At 41.5% G+C, this 21,868-nt stretch overlaps 1 protein-coding gene and 1 long non-coding RNA gene across 3 annotated transcripts; both read left to right on the forward strand.

Annotated features, from left to right (window-relative positions):
• Positions 1–95: 95 nt before the first annotated feature.
• On the forward strand, positions 96–5,690 carry idh3g (isocitrate dehydrogenase (NAD(+)) 3 non-catalytic subunit gamma). 2 transcript variants are annotated; one of them, XM_051425555.1, is made up of 13 exons: positions 96–219; positions 432–479; positions 816–827; positions 1,629–1,726; positions 1,817–1,932; positions 2,043–2,103; positions 2,259–2,391; positions 3,259–3,392; positions 3,506–3,608; positions 3,710–3,856; positions 4,000–4,094; positions 4,215–4,275; positions 4,719–5,690. In XM_051425555.1, exons 1-13 carry the CDS (start codon positions 139–141, stop codon positions 4,818–4,820), a joined length of 1,191 nt encoding a protein of 396 aa, XP_051281515.1. In that variant the 5' UTR covers positions 96–138; the 3' UTR covers positions 4,821–5,690. The 2 variants fall into 2 exon arrangements, with proteins under 2 accessions (XP_051281515.1, XP_051281516.1); XM_051425556.1 differs by lacking the exon at positions 816–827.
• A 15,084-nt stretch (positions 5,691–20,774) lies between these two features.
• On the forward strand, positions 20,775–21,613 carry LOC127377662 (uncharacterized). Its single transcript, XR_007887731.1, has 2 exons — positions 20,775–20,827; positions 21,301–21,613. It is a non-coding gene; the product is annotated as an uncharacterized LOC127377662 (long non-coding RNA).
• Positions 21,614–21,868: the final 255 nt, after the last annotated feature.

Consider the following 21,868-nt stretch of genomic DNA (forward strand, 5'->3'; position numbering starts at 1 on the left):
ACCATACATTTCCTTCCATCAAATATACTTCACCATAAACGAATAAATATATATTTGGAAAAAAAAAATTATAAATTATATCGCACGAGCACAACGCCTCCTCCTCCTCGTGCACGCGACGACTGCTTCCAAATCAAGATGGCTGCCCACAGTGCTGTACTCTCGATGTCCAAAATCATTAAACCTTTCTGGGGTGGACACCTTGGAAATACGGTTAAAGTAAGAGAACACGCGTTGGTTTTGTGAAGTGGGTGGTGACCGTTGCTATGCGGCTCCATGTCAGAGTCGACTGTTTAATCTGAGCACAAGGTCATATGGTTAACATCACAAGTGAAATGGCAGGCTTAGCAGGCTTCTTCCTGCAGCACTGAGGTACAGTAGGTTGCATTAAGGTTTAACATCTATTATTTAACGTTTATTTTGTATTTCAGGTATTTGGAACAACTCTGACCAGTCACAGGAACAAGAGCTCGTTGACTGTGAGTGAATCAGATGGTCTCTGTGGGTCTCAGTCCTGTTACATTGAGTAGCTGTGATTTAGTCTTTAACACTGAATACGTTTATAATAGTTCTAGTCCATAAAAGTCACTGCTTCTTATAAAACTGTTTATTTCTAAGCTGTATGGCTTTGGGTTAATCTTTCGAAGTTCTGTTTTAACATAACCTGGGAGTGCTATATATCTGTTTTTCCTCCCTCTTTGGGGGGGAGAGGTTATTATGCCTCTTGTGTACCTGCTGCTGCCTGGATCTTCTCACGCAGCTGTCCAACTGACTCTTGTCTTTCTGCTTTCCTTGCTGTCCATCTTCAACTACAGAGGGAAAACATTGTAAGTAGCTTACTCTGATGTGGTTTACTCGATCACAATGCATCACTTCACGTACAGGAAAGATCATTACCTTTCCTTTACTAAACAAATATCACAATATAACACTGACCAGAATACCTACTGTCAACATTAGTACGCCACAGTATGTGTAAGGTTGTGTTGTATCACATGTCAAACAAATAGTGGATATATCTAGTTTAGTAATTCCATTGTAATCCTGGTTTGTTTAACATATAAAAAAACCTACAATATGATGACATTAATGATTGATTAACAACAGCGATGATTTGCCCAGCCTAAATAACTCTATAAACCTTTTACTGCTCAACATTATCCTCACACACCTACTTCCTTTTTGGCTTGGCCTCGTAGAACTGAACTGGAGGTTTTGCATTTTCTAGCCCATTAACTATAAATTATGTGTATTGCCAACAATTACACAAGTATTCCAGATGTTTCAATGAAATGTTCCTACCTTCTGGGCTGCCAGTATTTTTGTTTTCTCCATTTCACTGAGGTATTAAAACTGACTTTCACATATTTGAAAATTGCTTGTAAAGGCCAATTCACCAAAGTGAGCATTACTCCACATTATGTTTTGATAAATTAATGCATTAATATTGATTGGCCAGCAGGGGCATTTTTCATATTGTACTCGCTTTAATTTAAAGGTGGTAGGTTGGAAATCAATCTAAAAACATATATGGTTGATTTATAGTAGGTTTAAAACTTGCAAAACCAGCAGTGTTGTCCTTTTTAAGTTCATTGCTCTTAATAACGTATAAAATGCCATTGTTACAGCCCCCGCCTGCAAAGTACGGAGGCAGACACACTGTGACTCTCATACCTGGAGATGGAATCGGTCCGGAGCTGTTAAATCACGTCCGAGAGGTTTTCAGGTTGGTTAGACTAAAAATAAATCCTGTGCAAAGTGTTTACTACAGACCGTCAAGGATTGCCTCATTATGTGGTTCGTATTGATGCTGTAGGTTCAGCTGCGTTCCAGTGGACTTTGAAGTGGTGCATGTGAACTCTGCTGTGGAGACTGAGGATGATATCAATAATGCCATCACTGCCATCCGCCGTAATGGAGTTGCCCTCAAAGGTGAGCAAAACGCTTATTTTCAGCAGAGCACAGCTGTGAGAAGCATGTAGTTTATAATAAGACCATGACACTAAAGTGTAACTGTGATATTACTTTAACTCTCTTGATAGGTAACATAGAAACCAAACATACCATGGCGCCATCTGTCAAATCCAGAAATAATCTCCTTCGGTAAGAGTTTTATTGAAATATTAAGTTCCCTTGATAAATGCTGTCTTTTGTCAGATGGCTTACATTTCTTGCATAATTTGGTTTTTTGTGTCTGGTAATGTCAGTTGACCCATTGTTCTCCCCCTCCCTCTCTTGTTCCATGTGTGTATCTAAAGCACAAGTTTAGACCTGTATGCCAACGTGATGCACTGCCAGTCCCTCCCCGGAGTCCAGACTCGCCACAAGAACATTGACATCATGATCATCAGGGAGAACACAGAGGGAGAGTACAGCAGTCTGGAGCACGAGGTCAGACAGAACAGAAACACAATCAATCCTATTGTCTGCTCAAACACACGCATACTCATTTAAAGACCTATTTTCTCTCTCTTTCTCCCCAACTTCTTCCCTTCTTTTGAAAATGGGAGTGAGGTACTAGCCATGCACTATTAACAGTACAGCATTTATTTATCAAGGGAAAAACATTAGGATATACTTGATCAGTCTTGGTACAAATGATAACCTTATTAAACAGACTGTTGGCATGACAGATCCATATTAAATACTGTTTCTTAGTTGAAATGGGAATGTGAAAATATGAAATAATAACTAGATGTTATAACCTTTTTAGAACAAAACAAAATTTGCATAAGCCTAAAATAAATAGTAATGTTTGTGTGTGGACACCTCTACTTATAGTTAAAGCTAGGGTAAGTAACGTTAGACAAACTAGAAAAAACTAGAAACTAGATTCTGAAAGTATCCAACTGAAAAAAAAACCCACACCCTCTCTCCAATGCACATTAACATGCAGTGCCTTAGAGGAGCACAGCGCACTATTGTCATTGCTAAGCCTATCCAGTCTCATTTATACATATTCATTCTACTCAATAGTTCGGGAAAAAAAACAATTTCCCCCCCCAAAACAAAACAAACCAGTCATGTCTCGCCGTAATTGGAAAAACCACAGCGATGTTACTCTGGTTTGACCTATTGCTTTATCCAAACTTTTTGTTCATAACCTTTTCGACTTTGGTGTTTTCTTAACAAATATAACAGGAAAAAGCTTCTGAAATGCATTACCCTCCCAACATTGTTACTATATTATTAACAGCACCAACTACTTGAACCTTTGTTGTCATTTATCGGTCATTCTCCTTTATTTACACTTTTTAGAGTGTGTCAGGGGTCGTGGAGAGTCTCAAGATCATCACCAGGAACAATTCCCTCAGGATCGCTGACTATGCCTTCAAACTGGCCCGGGAGAAAGGTCGTCGCAGGGTCACTGCCGTACACAAGGCAAACATCATGTGAGTTTCTCTTATGCAAATGTAAACATAAAAGCTGTCTGGCCTCCTGAGTCTTTACATAATATTATTTCTTAGTGCTGGAAATGTTGAGTGTGGCCTTTCTACTCCAAAAGGAAGCTCGGTGATGGCTTGTTCCTGCAGTGTTGCCGTGAAGTGGCCTCTGGTTACCCAGACATCACTTTTGACAGCATGATTGTGGACAACACCACCATGCAGGTGATGGGAAATTAAATGACACACATCTGAGATTGGAAAAGTTTCTATATGTTGCTGTATCTAAGTGATTCACCTGTTACCTTATTTGTTTGTGTTTTTAGCTGGTGTCCAAGCCCCAGCAGTTTGATGTGATGGTGATGCCCAATCTGTATGGCAACGTGGTGAGCAACGTGTGTGCGGGCCTGGTGGGAGGGCCTGGCCTTGTGCCCGGGGCTAATTATGGCCATGTCTATGCCGTCTTTGAAACGGTGAGTGTTTGGCAGTTGTTTGGTTAGTAGGACACTGCGCCCTCTGTTTTCTGAATAATGAAAAAAATCGTTAATCCTGTCTTTTTTGAGATATTCTAACTCAGTTTTGTCTCTTTCTTGGACTATTTTTCTGGGTCTCTTAGGCCACAAGGAACACAGGGAAGAGCATTGCTAACAGGAACATTGCTAACCCCACTGCCATGCTGCTAGCCAGCTGCATGATGCTGGACCACCTTAAGTAAGCTTTTCCAGATAAAACACTTTTAAGTATATACCTTCATGTGGTTCCCTCTGAGATGTAACAGTGTGACTGTTTTAAGCAGTAATGTAAATATTTACTTTTCCTGTATGTCTTCAGGCTTTATGACCATGCAAGTTCGATCCGAAATGCAATCCTCAACACCATGAATGAAACCAGGGTAAGTCTTCCTTCACCTGTCTCGCTGCCACAAAGCCATTGTTGTGTGACAGAGGCTTAGAGGCCTTGTTGGCAGGTCTGGCGTGCTTCCTAGTGGGCATCACAATACGTTCACACAAAGCAGCATTGTGTTGTTTCAATATTACAAAGCCCTTATGAAGTGCTACACTGTATGGTATCTGATTTTACATTGTGTGGCATTGACATTCGTTATGGTCCTTGAGCGCATTTTAAACCTGTTTGCTTGTCATCCAAAGCAGCAGATGGGTTTCTGTTTTTGGCTAATTTTTGAGAGATGATATGCATTTTATTTCTCCCCAGTGGGGAACTACACAAGGACAGAAATCTCCATAGCCTTTGATGCCATTTAACTTAATTTGATTAATTTTAGACCATGTTTGTGGTTTATGAGCATCCTGTTTTGTGTTTGTTTTTTTCTCGCAGTTGCACACAGCTGATATCGGGGGTCAGGGCACTACATCAGAGGTGGTCCAAACCATCATGAGGTTCATCCAGAGTAAAGGGCAGCTCACATCTGAGTACTAAACACGCACACTCGTCAGAGGTGCAAGTTTGAACAGGTGTCTGTACCTGGGACAGGTGTACAGTGTGAGAGGATGTCCATGCATGTCTGTTTCCATAGCGTCGGGTCTTATCACTGACATCAGAACGGTTCCTTTTTGTTTTTTTTTTCGTCTTGTTCACACAGCTTACTGACCATTTTACTGTACAAACAACCTTTTATTCACACCTGCGTATTTCACATGTAACAATAACGGTTTCATTATCACTGCTATCATGTGATAAATCCTACTCTAAGGAGTTCATCAGCTTCATTCAGTTGAAAATCTTTTGTTCTTACAAATAATGAAATATATGAAAAGGTCTCTTGCAGTATGGAAACAACAAAAACACTTGTTGGAATAAGAAATGTATATCCTAATCTGGGCATGCATTGTCCACTGTACATTCTTCAATGAGGACCATTATTTATTTTATTGTGTGTTACAGTCTTTTCAATCAACCAAAATTATTGAATGGTCATTGAACGCCTTCACTTTTTTTGTGATACTGTAACTTAAATACAGAGTTGCCTGTTGTATACTGTACTATCCTATGTCACATCAGATCAAGTGTACTATAAAAATTGTCATATAGCTATTTCATATATGCTGTATTGTCAGGAGGAGGAGGTGCATATCAGTAACTGTTGTCAAAGCTGAACTGTTGCGCTTGTGCCATAATCCTTTCACCTAAACTGCGATCAGATCATAAAAATAAACAACTGTCTTAAAGTCTAACCAGACAAGAGCTCTTAAAGCCTTATTTGAAATGTGTTTTCTTTTAAATTATGTCTGTGGATGGGTATGTGTGTATAACACAAATATTATCAATAAAGAAATAATATACCTTAAAGTGATCTTTTTAATGCTGTACATGTTTCTGTTTAGTTTTAGCTGGGTGTTAAACTGGTGTATTACTGGAGTGTATATAGCCCTAACTGGAAGGTTTTATTGCTAATATCAGTTTACCTTGATTCTTTGTCTCAGCTTCAAGGAAAGAAGCTCTCTTCTGGCCTCTTGCTGGGGATAAAGATAATTTAGCCTCAAACTAGATAAAGCTCACTGATCCTTCAGTTTGTTTTACAATTTCACGCTCCGTCAACATCTCACTTACAACATTGGATGACAAGTTGCTGTTTTACATCACATCACTAGATGGCAACAGCACTTTCTGGAGGTGCCACTAAACTGTAATGTGGTGCAAATTGTGCATGACTGTGCGTGTGCGCTTTGTTTCACCTTCTGACAAGGACACATTTTAGAATATATGTAGTCCCTGTGGATTGCCTGTTATGACTGCACTGACTACATATTTTAAAAGCTGCAGGGAAAAATAGGATGCAAGAATCTCTGGCAGGCAGATAGTTTTACACAATTGGGAACATTACGATATTTCTTTTAATGTGATTTCTAGGAATCAGGCTCTTGGCTTCAGACTGCATGTTTCCAAGGCTAACATGAAGGATTTTGGTTTTGCTCTCTGTTGAAATTATCCTCATTTAGCATAAAACCCAAACCATTTATTATAGTTTCACCTGATAAAACCAAACCATCCGTTATTGATTCATCTAGTTTTTCAAATATTCTGACCACAGAGGAAGATATAGACGTTATATTGATACATTGTTAAGCAGCGATCTCCATCTTACGTATATTGTAATCCCAGTCCGCCTGCGGTCACAGGGGCACATCCCATTGTAATGGCACTGACCAATTTATCATGTGTCCAATTCTGTGGGAAAGTTACAAACTGTTCCCTCTGTTAGAATATTTACATATTGAGCAAAGAAATCCTTTGTGATGAGGGTCCCTCTTTTTTTTGGATGCAGTTTTCCTCGGGAATCAACAATGATACACTGCACAATGTGTGAAATGTGCAAGGAATTACTATGTGTGTACTTTGTCGTCTGCCAATTGGCTATATTTTAACTGTTTTACTCTCTCTCCATTCATGTCAGTTATTCACTCTACAGAGACAGCCAGTTGGCTCTTACATGTTGTCGCTCTTTTTCATTTAGAATCAATCTTTTTTTGTTGAACTTTACGTAAGAGGTTCCCCTACTCTGGGCCAGCTTATTCTCATCATCTTATTCCACTCAGGCTGTTTACCTCATCGTACCTCACATTACTTCTCATCACTGTACGTGGGGCTACGCACTCTCTCCCTTGTCACCCCTCACCTCTCAATCTCTCCCTCTCTCCCTCCCGAGCTGCTCTGTTCCCCCCCTGAGCCTCCCGCTGGAGCTAGGCCATGAGGCAGATGGTCGGAGAGGGAAATGTTGCACGAACCACCGGCCACTTGACCTTTACAGGCCACCATTCAGTCCTCATATAAACCTGTGAAGGGGCCCAAACTGCTGTGCAAATTAAACCAAAATTATCAGCATGCCACTAGATGTGAGTGACAAATAGTTATTTTTCATAATTAGGGTAAAGTGATGTTTAAATGTTCCACATACACACATACACTGTTTTCTTAAATATAGTGAATGATCACGCTTGGCTGACCAGGTTGATTCTGTGACGTAATCTCCCCCTATCATGCTTTTCTTATATCATATACACTCATACAGGTGTGTTTGAGCTTTCTAGCACTCACTAAACTTGCAGCTGCTGGCTGGTTTATCAGCTTAGATGTCTTTTTGGCTGCAGCACCCCTCCCTACTTCTCCATTCCTCTCCTCCTCATGTCACTTTGAAACGCCATGTTTAGTATTTACTGCCTTTCTAAAATTAATTCTAATCTGAAAGGTTGAGTCGAACCACAAGATATTAAAACTTGGTTTTTATTATTGGCCATAATTCTTCCTAAGCTTGCTCCTGTTCCTATCTGGAGTCCTCCCTTGCTCATTCTTTCTCTCTCTGTCACTCTTTCACACACACACACACACACACAGACTAGTAATCAGAATCACCCAGTGTAATCCAAGATTCAAAGTGTAATTTCCACTTCATGTGAACAAGCCCCTTCTTCTCTTGTTGATCTGCTCTGCAACGCTATGCAGTGCATTGCAGGTGATTGTAATCAATCAACTTGCCTCTGATCAGGCTTTGCCGAGCACAGCTGCAGCCAGTCATCCAGCTCTGCTCTCTGTTAATGGGGCTCCCCCCCCCCAAGTTATGGCTTAGCTACATTAAGCTACGTCAGCGGTCAGCTATTCTCCACTACTTGGGTCTGGCTGTGTGTGTTTTAGGCTCCCTGTGTGTCCTCTTGGCTTTCTCCTCACAGTGTCTTCCTCAGTAATGACAGCCCTAATCAGAGAAGAATTATGAACAAGTAGTTGGGAGAATTTTGTGGTGATGTTTGCTTGGCAGAAATGGATGTGGAAAGGAGGTCGAAGAGGGTGGCATGAAGGGGAGAGAGTGTGGATGTGGTTGGAGCAGAGGGGGAGAGTTTGGGGGACTGGCTGATTGAGGGTGGGGAGAATGGCGAGGTTTTGGTTGGGAGTGGGAAGGAGAACAGTGTGATATATAGCTTTTGTAGTTTGATAACCAGGGAGTTCACCGTGCAGTTAACTTTTCAAACACTTCATCACTTCCTTATCTTTCAAAATAAAAAGAGCCAATGAAGCATCTGACCTCTGCCGGCCTCTTTATCAGGAGCTGCACACATTTTTTTTACAGGGCTGGATTTAAGAGGGATACCACCTAGTGAAATGATGCTTATCATTGCAGCTCCACTGAAAGTTTTATTTTTCCAGTTGTTCAACTATTCCTAAGGACTGATTGCTAGTCCGCCTGCAACGTGTGCATTCCTTCAACTGCTGGGGTGGTACTACCTTGCATAAGGACACTCCTATGAGCATGTGCAGGCCAACATGGTGCACGAACATGGGTCATGCAGTTAAGACTAACTCGGCCATACTGATACCACTCTAAGCCCTACATAGTTACAGGGGGCTCCCCTCTCTGAGCTCATAGTCAAAACATAGTTACTTGTTCAAAAAGAACCACACATGCGTGTTTTATGTGACTCCAGCACTTATCTTGTGCCTTGTAAACGAAATTTGTAAGACCATAGTGCTTTCTACTTTATGCCCAGGGGAGGAAGTCTGAGGCTCCAGGCATAGCTGTGTGTTTGTCTATGTGCATACTTGTATGTATATGATTATAAGCCCACAAATGTCTCGTGAATGTGTGCACATCTGCATATGCTTTTACTGGAGCCATGTTCTTAGCTCCAAGCAGATAAACTGATTCCACCTGTGGTACACGAGCAAGACCTTTACTTGGCCCTGCCATGGTATTCTGCCCTGTCAGAGGTCCGTGTGGTTAAATGTTGCATGAGAAGGGGGGTTAGCATGCATGTGGGGTGCTTTATTGCATATTGTCTAAATAGGAACCTGTCCGTCTTGCTCACTTTTCCTTTACCAACTCACACAATTCTTCCCCCTCTCCCCAGCACTGAAAACCTCTTGGCAAAGTGAGAGTGAGGAGAGCCTGCGAGCTATTTTTGTTTGGTTTTATGTTTATGATAAATTAGTGCTTGTGTTTCTGGCTTGGTCTTCTGAGAACGCTGATATGTTGCGTCTCATCAGAGAGAAACAGTCGCTGCAGCACTTTGGCAAGATATATACTGGAAAAAGATGGGAGGGAGGAGAGGTAAAAGCAGTGATTGATTGGTTATTGATGACAGACTGGGATAATAATTCAGACAGAGCTCATACCATCAGGTTAAGAGCAAGCAGGGGCTGGCGGTGTACGGCTCTCGGGGACTGTAGCTGCTTGTGTTTTCTCTTTGATTTACCCATTTTCTTCAGCATTTGACACTCCAGGCCAATCAGCTTGCCAGCCACCGGGAATTCTCCTGTTGCTCCTGATGGCCAGTCTGATGGGCTATTTGTTCCATTCTTCCAGTCATGCCAATATCTCCCCTGTTCCTTCTCTCTGTGAGTCTCTTTTTCTCCCTCTTTCTTTCGATCTCCCTATCACTAATGATATTAAATGTTTTACCGTCTGTGCCCTTGCTGTGAGTTCAGGTGCCATTGCCAGAGTTACATTACATCAAGGCAAGCATGCTGCGCTCATGACAACCTGCATTACACTGCCCTGATGTCATTACAACACTGCTCCCCTGAAATTGGAGCTTCTTGGCACTGTGACAACTCGGCAACCCCCCACTTTACAGCTCTGTGTTCACCAGTTCAAAAACAGTGTATTCTCTCGGTTGCCAAAACAAAGCATATTTCCCAGCGACACTCATGTAGCTTAATCTAATAAATCTCTTGAGTCCCATCCACGTCCAGTGACTCAGCTCTGTGCGCGCAGTGAGTGATTAGCCATCTCCCACCTGTTGCCAGACACATGCTTCTAAGAGAGTAAATATGTCATACTAAGAGACATGTGCAATCCCTCTAGAACTATCCAAATGAGAAATGTGAAATTTAAATGTTATCCAAATCCAAATTCTTTCTGTCGTCTATATCTTACAGTAGCAGTTAAATACAATCTTGAGCCATTTCTCTTGTCTCTCTCCCTTCTTTCTGTCTCATAATCTGCCACTATTTCCTGATCTCTATCCATTTTGACCCCCTCCCTTGACTTGAATGTCTGCAGTACTCTCCCGACTCTCCTCGGGTGAAGCATTTCTAAAGAGTTTTGATGAAAACAGATTTCTGCAAATCCACCAGAAAACACAGGTTTGATTATATATCTCCATTCAGTGTGACAGCCCAGCAGGATTCTTGTCTGTGTTGCTCTTCGTAAACACTGTCTGGTTCCTCAATAAAATGTGAAGCCAGGTTTGGGGGAGGGTGCGATTGTTCTAACAAAACCTGAACCGGGTTTCTGAGGTTCTGCTCATGTTATGTTAAGTTAAGTTGAACATGTGCTATAATGAAAGAAGTGAGGTGACCGTCCCATGTTAGGGGAATGTATCTGGCGTCTGCTGGAGTGAATTAATGGTGTGTTCGAGCACAATGAACCAACTGGGAGGATGCAGACAGGAAGTGCGATTTTAACTGGAAGCAGGAACACACCTGGCTTCAGGGCAGGCTAATCAGTGACATACCTGATATGACCCAGTGCAAAGCCACCTAAGACAGCAAAGATGTAAAAACACAGTCTGGCGACGACCTACCTTCTAACTCCTGTTTTATCTTGCCAGCTTTGTGCAGTGAAGTCAAGTCTTTAGGTAAATCCAGTGGGAATGAAGCCATAAGCGTCCTCTATCTCTGACTTAACCGTTCTCTACTGATGTACTGCCATTAGGTTTTATCACTTAGGACATGTACCTTAGTTGAAAATTCGAGCAGTAATATCAAAACAGTGACAGTGTTTTGACTTTCATTTCTAACCTTTATCCTGCTTTTGATGATATCTTATGGAGCAGCTGGGAGAATCACAGAGGAATGAAGACGGAATAATGGATCAAGCCTGGTCTGATGACAGGCAGTATATTGCCCTTGTATGTTTTCATAAACTGATAAACAGACTGGCTTTTGAATTATATGATTTTCAACACTCAAATCCTCTCTGTTATTGTCTCTGAGGGTAAAGGTTTGGCACTTATATATATTTTTTTTTCTCACATTCTTTCACTGCAGCTGACCTGATGTTTCTTTCAGCACCCCCTCAAGTACACATACCTGCCTGGCCCCTTCCCTTTACCAACTTCAAAGCTCCTCCACCATCCTTATCCATGGCTTCCTATCATCCTATTGCCTAATCTTAGAAAAACAATGCACAGAGTGCGGCTGAAGATAAACTCAGTGTTCAATGTATGCCTTCATTTCAGATTTTGCTATGACCTCATGCTGTAAATTTCCAAGCAATTACTGTATGCTTCTTAAAAGCGCTAGTGTTGACAGTTTAGTCTGTGCACAGGATAAGCTTATCTATTTTTCTACAATAACTTTAGGTGCGTACGCTATGCTACTTACTGTGTGGTGTTCTGGCTCATTTCAGCTAACTTCAAGCCAACAAACATTTCCTCTACACTCTCCTTGTGTGTCAACACCAAGATATCAGTGATTAAATGATTACACCTAATCGTGGAAAGAATCTTCAGGAAAGCTATGTGTTTATGTAATTCCCCGAAAGGTGTTTTAAGGTTTTTGGTAAAGGAGAGACAGCGAGGAGGGTAGGGGCAGGAGGGAGAGAAAAGGAGAGAAACTGAGCGTTGGGTGACACTTAATGGCATCGAGTCAGGACAATCATGAAGCCCAAGCTCTGGCGTCTTTTGTTCCCTGTCAACTCCCTACATCACCGGATCATTTTCCATGGAAATATAATACATAAATCAGCCCTAATCCCTGCTCTGTTCCACTAACCAACTCACAGAAGACACACAAAGAGTGCATTCTAAATATATCCCCTTCTTTACACCCTTGTTCCCATCCATTCAGTATTATACAGTCCCATTAAAAGTTAATCAAGACCTTGGGTTTTACTTAGACATCTCATTTTGCCTCAGGATGTGCTCAGTCTTGATAAAATGTCTCAACATTAACAACAAATGACATGGTTTATATTTAGAACTATGGAATTACTCCGGCTAATTGCCTGGATGATGGCTAACATATGACCCTATGAGCCGGACTGGGTTGTTTATGCTGCTCCCTACCCTATATGAACCCTATTGTACTCAGGACATCCGCTGAAGAGCTAGGAAGAACAGGGGCCACCCATGGATGGTTTACTTTACAGTGAGAACATAATATTAGTCCCTTATACAGCAATCTATATGTCTATCTAATCTATATACATCTGTATTTAGTTACTTATGACAGGTGTAACGTGGCATACGTCAAATAAATGACGTTCACTGCTTCACAGTACTCTGTGGCCATCAAAGCACGAAGGAAGCGGGAAAGAGAACAGCTAATCCACTGTCAGTCACTGAAACTTGTCATCCATCCCATTTGGCCGGTTGATGCAGCGTCATTACTGCCCTGTCACAGCCTTGTCATCATAAACACAGGAGCCCAGACTGAGCAGTAGCAGATGGAGAAAGAGAGAGCTCGCAAAGCCATGTTGGGTTGCCAGTATGCTCAACTTATGCAAGGTCTGTTATGCCACTCAGCAGGACACAAAGCTGTTTGTTCCAAAATCCTGAACTCTTAAGTCGAAGCGACACCTCTGTCCCAGGAGAGGAGAAAATTGGAGTATCTTTTTATGGCTTGAATAGTCAAACTGTTGCTGGGTTTCCACAGTCTCCTCTCTCTGGGAACTTTAGTCATGCTCCTTGAGCAGCTATGGGAACTCTTCCATAAACACAGTCACACTACAGTATATACCTCACATTCACAGTCAGACTTTGCTTGATGTGAACTTTATCTGCTAACAGTTGATCACGATGTTACTACTAAGCTTAGCACAAACAAAATTACCACATGTGTGTGTCTAGACATGGTCTAACAAAGTTACTCTATCAGATTAGCACCCTTGGTCAAGCTGACACCATGAGCCTGATCAGGTGTTTAGACTCATTTTACACTTGAGAGGGCTTCATTAAACAAACAGAAATAGGTGCATGCACATACACACACGCTGAAACACCCCTAGCAATGAGGAGGGCCTCTCCGAGGAGGGCACTAACCTGACACCTCACAAACACTCTATGGGGACTGACACACTTAATGTTTCATTGACTGTAACAGGAGACGAACGCCATCTTCCTAAACACCCTCTTTTATTCGTTTGTGTGAGTATGTCAGTGTGTGTGTCTGCCTACCTCCTTTTAAAACATCTTTTCCTACAATTCCTGCCTCCTATTATCATGGCAGAGATTTTCCACAGCATGACCAAACAATTTACTCCTTAAGGCAAAAAAACAAAAAACCCAAAAAGGGGCCTTTTCTATTCACCATTCTGTGATCTTCGTGTTCTTTTCGGCTCTTTCCATCCTCCTTCAATCCTTCCATTCCCAAGATCCTCTTCTCCCCAATTCCTCCCCCTCCCCGCTTGTCGAATAATAACAACCAGCCTGATTTAACCAGCTCCTTGGCGGCTTTAAACTCAGGAAACACTCGCAGAAATTGTTCCCACACTATTTGAACTGCGCTTCAAAGCAGAGCAGAGAGTGTGTACCAGCAATGGCATTGTTTCCTGATAACACCCTCGTATCAACACATTTGTCTAATTAAGTAGATTGATTACAGCACACAATTGCATTGCAGTGGTCAGTACAGTTCAGGAAAACATGGATTAAGCATACAAACAAACCTTTTGTTAATCTTGGATGTTAATACAGTTAGGTAATTGTGGAGTTATTACTTGAGGTTACCTTTAATTTCCATTAAGCACATCAGATTTGGTTCATTCTCCTATTAAATATACCTCCACTGGTGTCTCTCAGTCCAAGGCAGCATCTAGCCAAGGTCGGATTTACACTGCCTGCCACATGGAGGTGGTTTGTAGGTTTACGCTATGATAAATCACAATGGTGGAATAACTAGGAGTAAGCTTTTGAATACACTCTTAGCATACACCAGACATTACTCACAGTGTCCAAAGAGTTATTAAATTAAATTACATGCAGCAACATATCATTGCATGACACTTAGTACATAATAGATATAATGGCCCCACTTAAGTTATAGCACGGGGAAGCCTCATATTTCAATGTGGAAACCCATTCGGTGACACAGGCACATACACACTGACACACAACACACAGATACGATCAATCAGACGAGGAACCACATTGACATGTAAACATACCACAAGAGGCTCTCTCTTTTCTCTCACTCCCCACACAGAGAACTATTCACCCCTCTTCCGTACTCTCCATCTTCCTAGCTCCCTCTCTCTTCCTGGCTCCTGCTCCACTCTCTGCAGCCCCTGACACTGCACTCATTCAACCCCCGTCTACCTTTTTCCACCTCCACAGATAAATAAACACCATGATCGTAATCATCATTAACACTATGACGTCAGAGCTCTCATGCACGCAGAACTGCACATGATGAGTTGGTATGTGGAAACACGCATGCTTGAGAGTGCGTGCACCAGAATATACATACGTAAAAATATGCAGATGCACACGCAAACACATGATTTGAATAGTTCCTTTTCCACAGGGGAACACTAGTGGTTTCTTGCTATGATATAAACAAATGCTCATTTTGATAGAAAGCACAACACCTTTAAGGTGTGTGTGTGTGCGTGTGTGTGTGCATGTGTGTGTGTGTGTGTGACCACATTTAGGCTCTAATCCATCTTCTACCTTCAGTCCTCTTTATAGGCAAAACTTGATTCCATGATTTCCAAACTGGATTTACGGCTACTTTTTACTGTTTATGTTGCTTTCATTCACTAAAACACTTGGATGGAAGGCTCCTCAAATTTCCTCTTTGTCTGACTACTTGTATCTCCAAAGTGGAATTGATATACCTCTGTTGTTAATGTTTCTCTTTTTTCCAGCCTCTTCAGCCGTCTCTTCCAGTTTGTGTAACACTGTCTCACTCAGTCCATCTTTTGGGGTTTACAGAGGGATGTTCCAGGATTCAAGGAGATCTGTCTAAACAAATAGCTGCAGCTCATCTGGTGGTTATCTTTACTCCACTGCCATCCCTCTTCTCACACTCTACTGGTCCTGATTGTTAAAAATCTGTACTGCATCACAACACACACAGCCAGAGTAACCCGCTGGCGGCCTCACAGCAAGATTGAGCTAATGAGCTATACCCTCCTTTTTGCCTCCAAGTATCAATCAAGTACAGAGCACACAGTTGACTACACATGGCAGCTCGATTATATTTTGCCTAGAGCACCAGAAACCAACAATTACTCCTTTGCTGGAACACCACCTGACCCCAGGTTTGCTGTGTGTTTGTGGCAATGTGAAAGAGGAATTTCTTTAGGAATATACACCATATAAGCACAATATCAACAAAAAAGGTCTTAAAACAAGATGGCCACAGGATTAGTTTGGGTTTATTCTGTAATAAAACAGTATATATATATGTGTATTCATATATATGCAAACACAGATTCAATAGAGCATGGGATGTGTCTATGCAAATAAAAATCTTATTGAATTATATTAAAGGACAAGTTTATATTTATAACCCACATTTTGGAATATATACTTAAAACTCGCTTTATGGTGGAGAGTTAGAAGACAAGATTGATACTACTTTCATGTCTGTCCATTGAAGATCATAATACCACCAGCAGCCAGCTAACTTAGCTTAGCATAAAGACTGTAAACAGGAAACAAAGGTAACAGCACATCTAAAGCTCACTACAATAAAAACCGTCCTACAATACCAAAGGCTTTTTGGTCTGGGGGCCTGAAATATTTGCGCAATCCTTTATACACGTTCAGGTGCACACACATTCATAAGTACATGCAGATCCATCGATGTGAACATGCATAGATAATGTATATACAGATGCAATATATGGTCATGGATGCACAAAACAAGTTGTGAGTCCAAATCCAGTAGGGGTGTTGGCTGACATTGAGAAAGTGGAGGAAATTCGTAGGGCAAAAAAAAAAAAAACGTCTTGACACTGCCAGTTTATCCCAGAGACCCCCGAAGCGCACAGAGTGCTATTCACCACATCTGCATCTCCATCTGCATACTCACTTTTCACACTCAGGCTACTCTAAACAAACTTCCATCTGTATGGAAACATGCGGCACACTGTGCTGCTCACTCATGTACACGCTCTGTGTACACACACAACCACACTGCCTCCCACAACCATCACGTTGGGCTTACAGTCTGTTTTCTGGAAGACCACATTCAAGGCTCCACGGGTACAATACTCCTGAACTGTGCACTTTATTTCGCTGTGACATCACCAGTGTTCCCATGTCTTTTTTTCTCTTCACTAAACACTGGCAGATAGTTCCCCCCTCCCCTAATTTACCCTGCTCCCTTCCTTTCGACTTAATCCCTCTAATTCTTTCTCCTGATGGTGTTTTTCTTTCTCCAGGATGCAGATATCCACCATTCCTCTTACTTCTATCCATCGTTTACGCTTGAATTAAAGCCTATCCCATTTTTCCTGTTCCCAACCGCTTCTACTGAGGGGATGCAGGATTGGGGAGGATGGATGAACAGATAGTGTGTGCCGAGGAAAGGAGGGAGGAAAAACACTCTGGGGCAGAGAGCTTTCAATGTTTGTTTTTGTTGCAGGCTTGCAGCCTCCCTTGATTGACGGTTCAAATGGTACATCCTTAAACATGACTCTCATTAGTGGATCAAAACAAAACATTTCAAAAGCATCTTTATGCTGAGTTAAAACCATGAAAGCATTGGTTCCCCAATTGTTTACCATCTTGTCTTTCGCTGATTTTCTTCAGTTTTTTTTCTTTCCTCTCTTTTGTGTGTCTTCTCCACCTGGTTATTTTCTCTTGTCTCCTGTTTTCTGTCAATATATTTGCTTTGTTGTTTATCTTTCCCTTATCTGAGCCTTTTGTATGTTTGCTGTGCACACAGAAAATCCATCACAGCCATCTAGCAGTAAGGGGGCTCTGACAGATTCAGCAGAAAAAACAGACCACTAAATGTAAAAGTGAGGGGCTACAAAAAGCAGAAGGAATAGATGAGAAAGATGAGAGAAGAAAACAGGTTTGAATTCTTGAACCCTCAGACCTTTCTGCAGAAGAGGCCGTTTCTCAGGACCCCAGTGTTGTGCGCATCTATGGAGAGAGGGGTGTCCGTGTGGAATTCTTGTGGCAGGAAAGTTGGCCTCATGCAAAATGTTTCTGGAATAAAGGGCAAAAAGATGCTCACAATGGTCTGTAAAAGTTTTTAAAAGGAAAGTGACTTTGACAGCTGGCATGTGCGGAGCAAAAAAACTATGGATCAGAAATAGGCTGGGTTTACAAAGCCAATATTCATTAATCCATTCAAAATTCCTGGAACAGAGAGATCCAAATCTGTTTAACATGACATTCCACATGCACGTATGGAGCCTACATACATTTATTCATGTCTTCATTTTCTCACAAGTTGTCTCTCTTCTTCTCCCACATATACTTTGGATGCACAGAAAATATGGAATTTACTGTTGTTGGCGAAAGATTTGGATCGTGTTCATACAACACTGCTTGGTGTAACAAGTCATTTCTCTTATCTATTTGACATCCCTCTGCGATCCATCTGTATCTGCGAGGGCCAGTGGATCAGATCCGTCTTCAGAAGCCTCCATTAACATCTAACTTGGCAGTGAGAATCACAGGTCTGCCATTCAGCTTATTCATCTATGTCCTCTACAGCTATTAGAATGACAAAGCACACAGAGATAATAGCTGTATTCCTTTATGAAAAGTGGTCATGGCTATCATACTGTGACCATATGCAGAGCTTGCTATGAGATGATGAATTAATTCACCACTCCACGCTTAATGCTTTGAAATTTCATATACAGATGATGTCATGGACAGTCTGTCTTTTTGAACTGGACATAAAGTAAACAAGATGCCTATTCACAATGTTCGCACTTTCTAGCATCAGGGCTTTTGTTTACAGAACACTTGTAGCTCAGAGACCACAAACTTGATCCCAACAACAGTATTATGTCTAGCCAAAGTGCCTCATTAATAAGTGTCTTTCCTTCCCCACATTGTTCTCACAGCTGTAGTTACCTCATAAAATGGAGTTTGTGTGTCATGATAAACATCTGATAAGCTCCTAAAAATGATACAAACTCTTGCCACTAGTGCACATTTCAATTAAATAATAATAAAAAAAATAAATAAATAAGGCAATGTTTAAATGAATAAAATGAATTAAAGGATCAGTGTGTAACATTCAGGTAGATCTATTGGCAGAAAGGGAGTATAATATTCATAGGTATGTTTTCATAAGTGTATAATCACTCGAAACTAAGAAATGTTTCGTTACCTCAGAATGAGACGTTTTTAACTACAGAGAGAGCGGGTCCTTTTCCACGGAGTCCACCATGTTGAATCGCCATGTTTCTACCGTAGCCCAGAACGGACAAACCAAACTGGCTCTATATATGGGGTCCCACTAAATCAAACACACAGGTCCTTTAATTTAAGAGAGAATAAAAATGTAAAAACAGAAATGAAATAATAAAAACTAAACACAAGCTAATACTTTTACTCGACTGATTTAACACTGCACTCTTATAACATTGTTGGACAGTTTCAAGGATGAAAACTGAAGCAGCAGCAAGATAGCCAAATTTTTTATTCCACACATTCTTCAAAAACTGGCATCTACATTGCCCACAATGCAAATCAACTGCTGACAGATGCGGGTGTCTTATGCCAGTAGTGGCCAATGTAGCCTCAAGCCATTAACCTCAAGCATGAGGAGAAGGCTACAGAGGTCTTGTAAGCTAATTTTTACCGTTATTTTCAAACTTGTAGCCTTCAGCCCCAACCAACACTGTTGGAGGACTTTATACAACTTTTCTCACGTATTACTCACCAAGATCTGTAAACAGACTGTAAAATCTGTGGTTCCCCTTTAAGTACATTCAACTCCAACTCCACTGTAATACAGCTACTACATTCAGTACAGGCTTGATACACAAACTGGTGGGTTCAGCCAAATTACTAAAAAAGCAAACACATTTTCTCTGGTGATATTTAACTATCCATCTCAGATTTCTGCTGCCACCTTAATATTATATAGTTGAATGAACCAACAATATAATTTAAGTACTATTCTATTGTTGTATGGATACAGTTACTTAAATAAAACATTTTACTTCTGTGGCTCATCAAAATGGAAGTGGAATGTCTTTTTTTAACCGTCAGTGACAGGTTTGCAAAAGTGATTCATGCTTGTAGCATCTTATGGAAAAGAGCTCTGAGAGTAATGGCAGTAATAGGGCCTTTGATAGAAATAAAACTGCACTTTATTGGCAAAGTAATCTCCCACAGTATCTTTTGCTTGTTATTATGGATTCACACAAGATGAATCCCAAATTCTTCATCCCTCTCTGTTATTCATGGGTCGTCTGACAGTTAATGATTCCCTCAGATGTTCCTTAACTTTTCTGTGCCAACTTTGTCAGACCAGGTGTTGTTCTTCGCTCTGTGCTCTTCTTAACCTAAGGCATGGCCTAATTCAAGCCGTCCTACAGGAAGAAAAATGACTCTGTTGGACTTTTTGTTCCTTGGAGTGAACATTCAGTTAAGCCTCATCTCTCTCTATTGAGGTTGATGGTAGCCATGTTTGTGGTCTCTGACAGAGTCAAAGAGATGAAGCCAAACAATTTGGACTGAAAAGTGAACTTGACTGAGTGGCTGTTTTTGGATTCACTTCAGTCTGTTCCAGGACTGTCTCCGTCTTTTTCTTCTCCAGGCAGAAGAGGGCCCCTGATTGACCGCACGGCTACAACCTCAATGCAAGATGTTTCATAATTGTCAACACCTCTGCACGAATGAAGAGGTCCCTGAGAAGAGTCATCAAAAGGTCTTTCCAGAAGAGACTCCCTCTCAGAGGAAAACAGCTGTCATTTTTATTTCTGGCACGATACTAGGAGCTGGAAATAAGTCCCAACATGTGGGAGAATGTCCAGCCAGAAATCTCAGAGGAAAAGGTTGTCATAGATTGAGATATTTAAAGGTCTAAACATTCCTTTCAAACGTCAATACTGCTCTCTTACTGAACATGATGTGCAAGATATGTTCTACCTTATGAAAGAGGTTATTTTCATAATCATGAAACTAAAACTAAATCAGAGCTTTGTCTGTGATCTCACTGTGCAGCCTTTTCTCTTTGTTGCCACTCCTTCCCTCCTATCTTGCTCATCAGTTGTCATGTCATATCTGTTGAACGACCAAAGTGGATTGGGGATTAATTTTGCTGCTTTACCGCTTTGTGACAAAACGTCCTCTAAGACCAGAGGAGCCAGGACAATCATATTAGAGTGATTCTCAGGGAGCTTACAGACCCACCTCCTCAATGGCATGACAGAATGGTTTTGACTGAGCAAGACATCTGATGTGAACCTGGCGGCACCACTAGAGAAAAACAGCCAGGTTTTCTGACATCATGGGACAATTTAGTCTCTGCTGGACAGGGATCAATGGCTTTGGGCTAGACAGACAGTGAGTGTCCCATGGGTATTGCATGGTGTCTGTCAGTGTGTTTGCTGCTGGGGGCAAGTTGGGAATGATATAATACTTGTAAAATGTCAATGAACTACAGTTTCCTTGTTATTTGCAGCTTTTGGGGAAAAAGTAAGAGGAAGCTGCAATTTACTTGTCAAAATAAATTTGGGTTCGTCGCCACCATTTGGGTTTGTGTGTGCATGTGTTCAAAGTGCGTGCATAAGACTTTGCGTGTGTATGTATGCTTGTCTCTATGAATTCACTCATTGTGTACACCTGTGAGAGTTTGCATGCATGCCAACTGTATTTCCTTACCATCACGTGTGTGTGTGTGTGTGTGTGTGTGTGTGTCTGTGTGTGTCTGTGTCCGTGTGTCTGTGAGAGACAGAGACCCTTGACATTAAAACTAAAAGACAGCAATTTTTCTTCCACCTTTGCACTAACCTTCACTGCTCTGTGTGTAAACCAAGGGCGTGACCTGCTGTTGGCCCAGCTGACTCAGCCAATCGGCATTCCTGGATGGGTGGAAGTGCACCGGCCCTTGTCCACCAGCAACAAAGGAGATGATGGAAGGCAAGCGAGTGCAAAACAGGGGCCAGCTTTGAATAAAAACACTAGTGGCATGTATCAATGACTTACACAAGCCATAAATCATTACAATGAGGGGAGGAGCTTTTATTGTCTTGCTTTCTCTTTGTCACATTCATACACACAGACACACACACCACACACATGCACACACACACACACACACACACACACACACACACACACACACACACACACACACACACACATTAATTTCAAAACAAGTTTGCCACACACACACACACACACACACACACACACACACACACACACACACACACACATTAATTTCAAAACAAGTTTGCACACACGCGCACACACACAGACACACACACACACACACACACACACACACACTCTCTCTCTCTCTCTCTCGTTCTCTTTCTCACTCTCTCTCTCTGCCTCTGTCTCTCTCATACACTTCATAGGTATGTATAACACCCTCTCTCC

Source organism: Dicentrarchus labrax, unplaced genomic scaffold, assembly GCF_905237075.1.
Source record: "Dicentrarchus labrax unplaced genomic scaffold, dlabrax2021, whole genome shotgun sequence".
Lineage (NCBI taxonomy): Eukaryota > Metazoa > Chordata > Actinopteri > Moronidae > Dicentrarchus > Dicentrarchus labrax.

Excerpts from the sequence above, each read along its gene's own strand:
- idh3g (XM_051425555.1), top strand. The coding sequence starts at position 139 with ATGGCTGCCCACAGTGCTGTACTCTCGATGTCCAAAATCATTAAACCT. Across the intron at positions 2,392-3,258 it reads ACAGCAGTCTGGAGCACGAG|AGTGTGTCAGGGGTCGTGGA; the intron begins GTCAGACAGAAC and ends TACACTTTTTAG. Across the intron at positions 4,095-4,214 it reads ATGATGCTGGACCACCTTAA|GCTTTATGACCATGCAAGTT; the intron begins GTAAGCTTTTCC and ends GTATGTCTTCAG.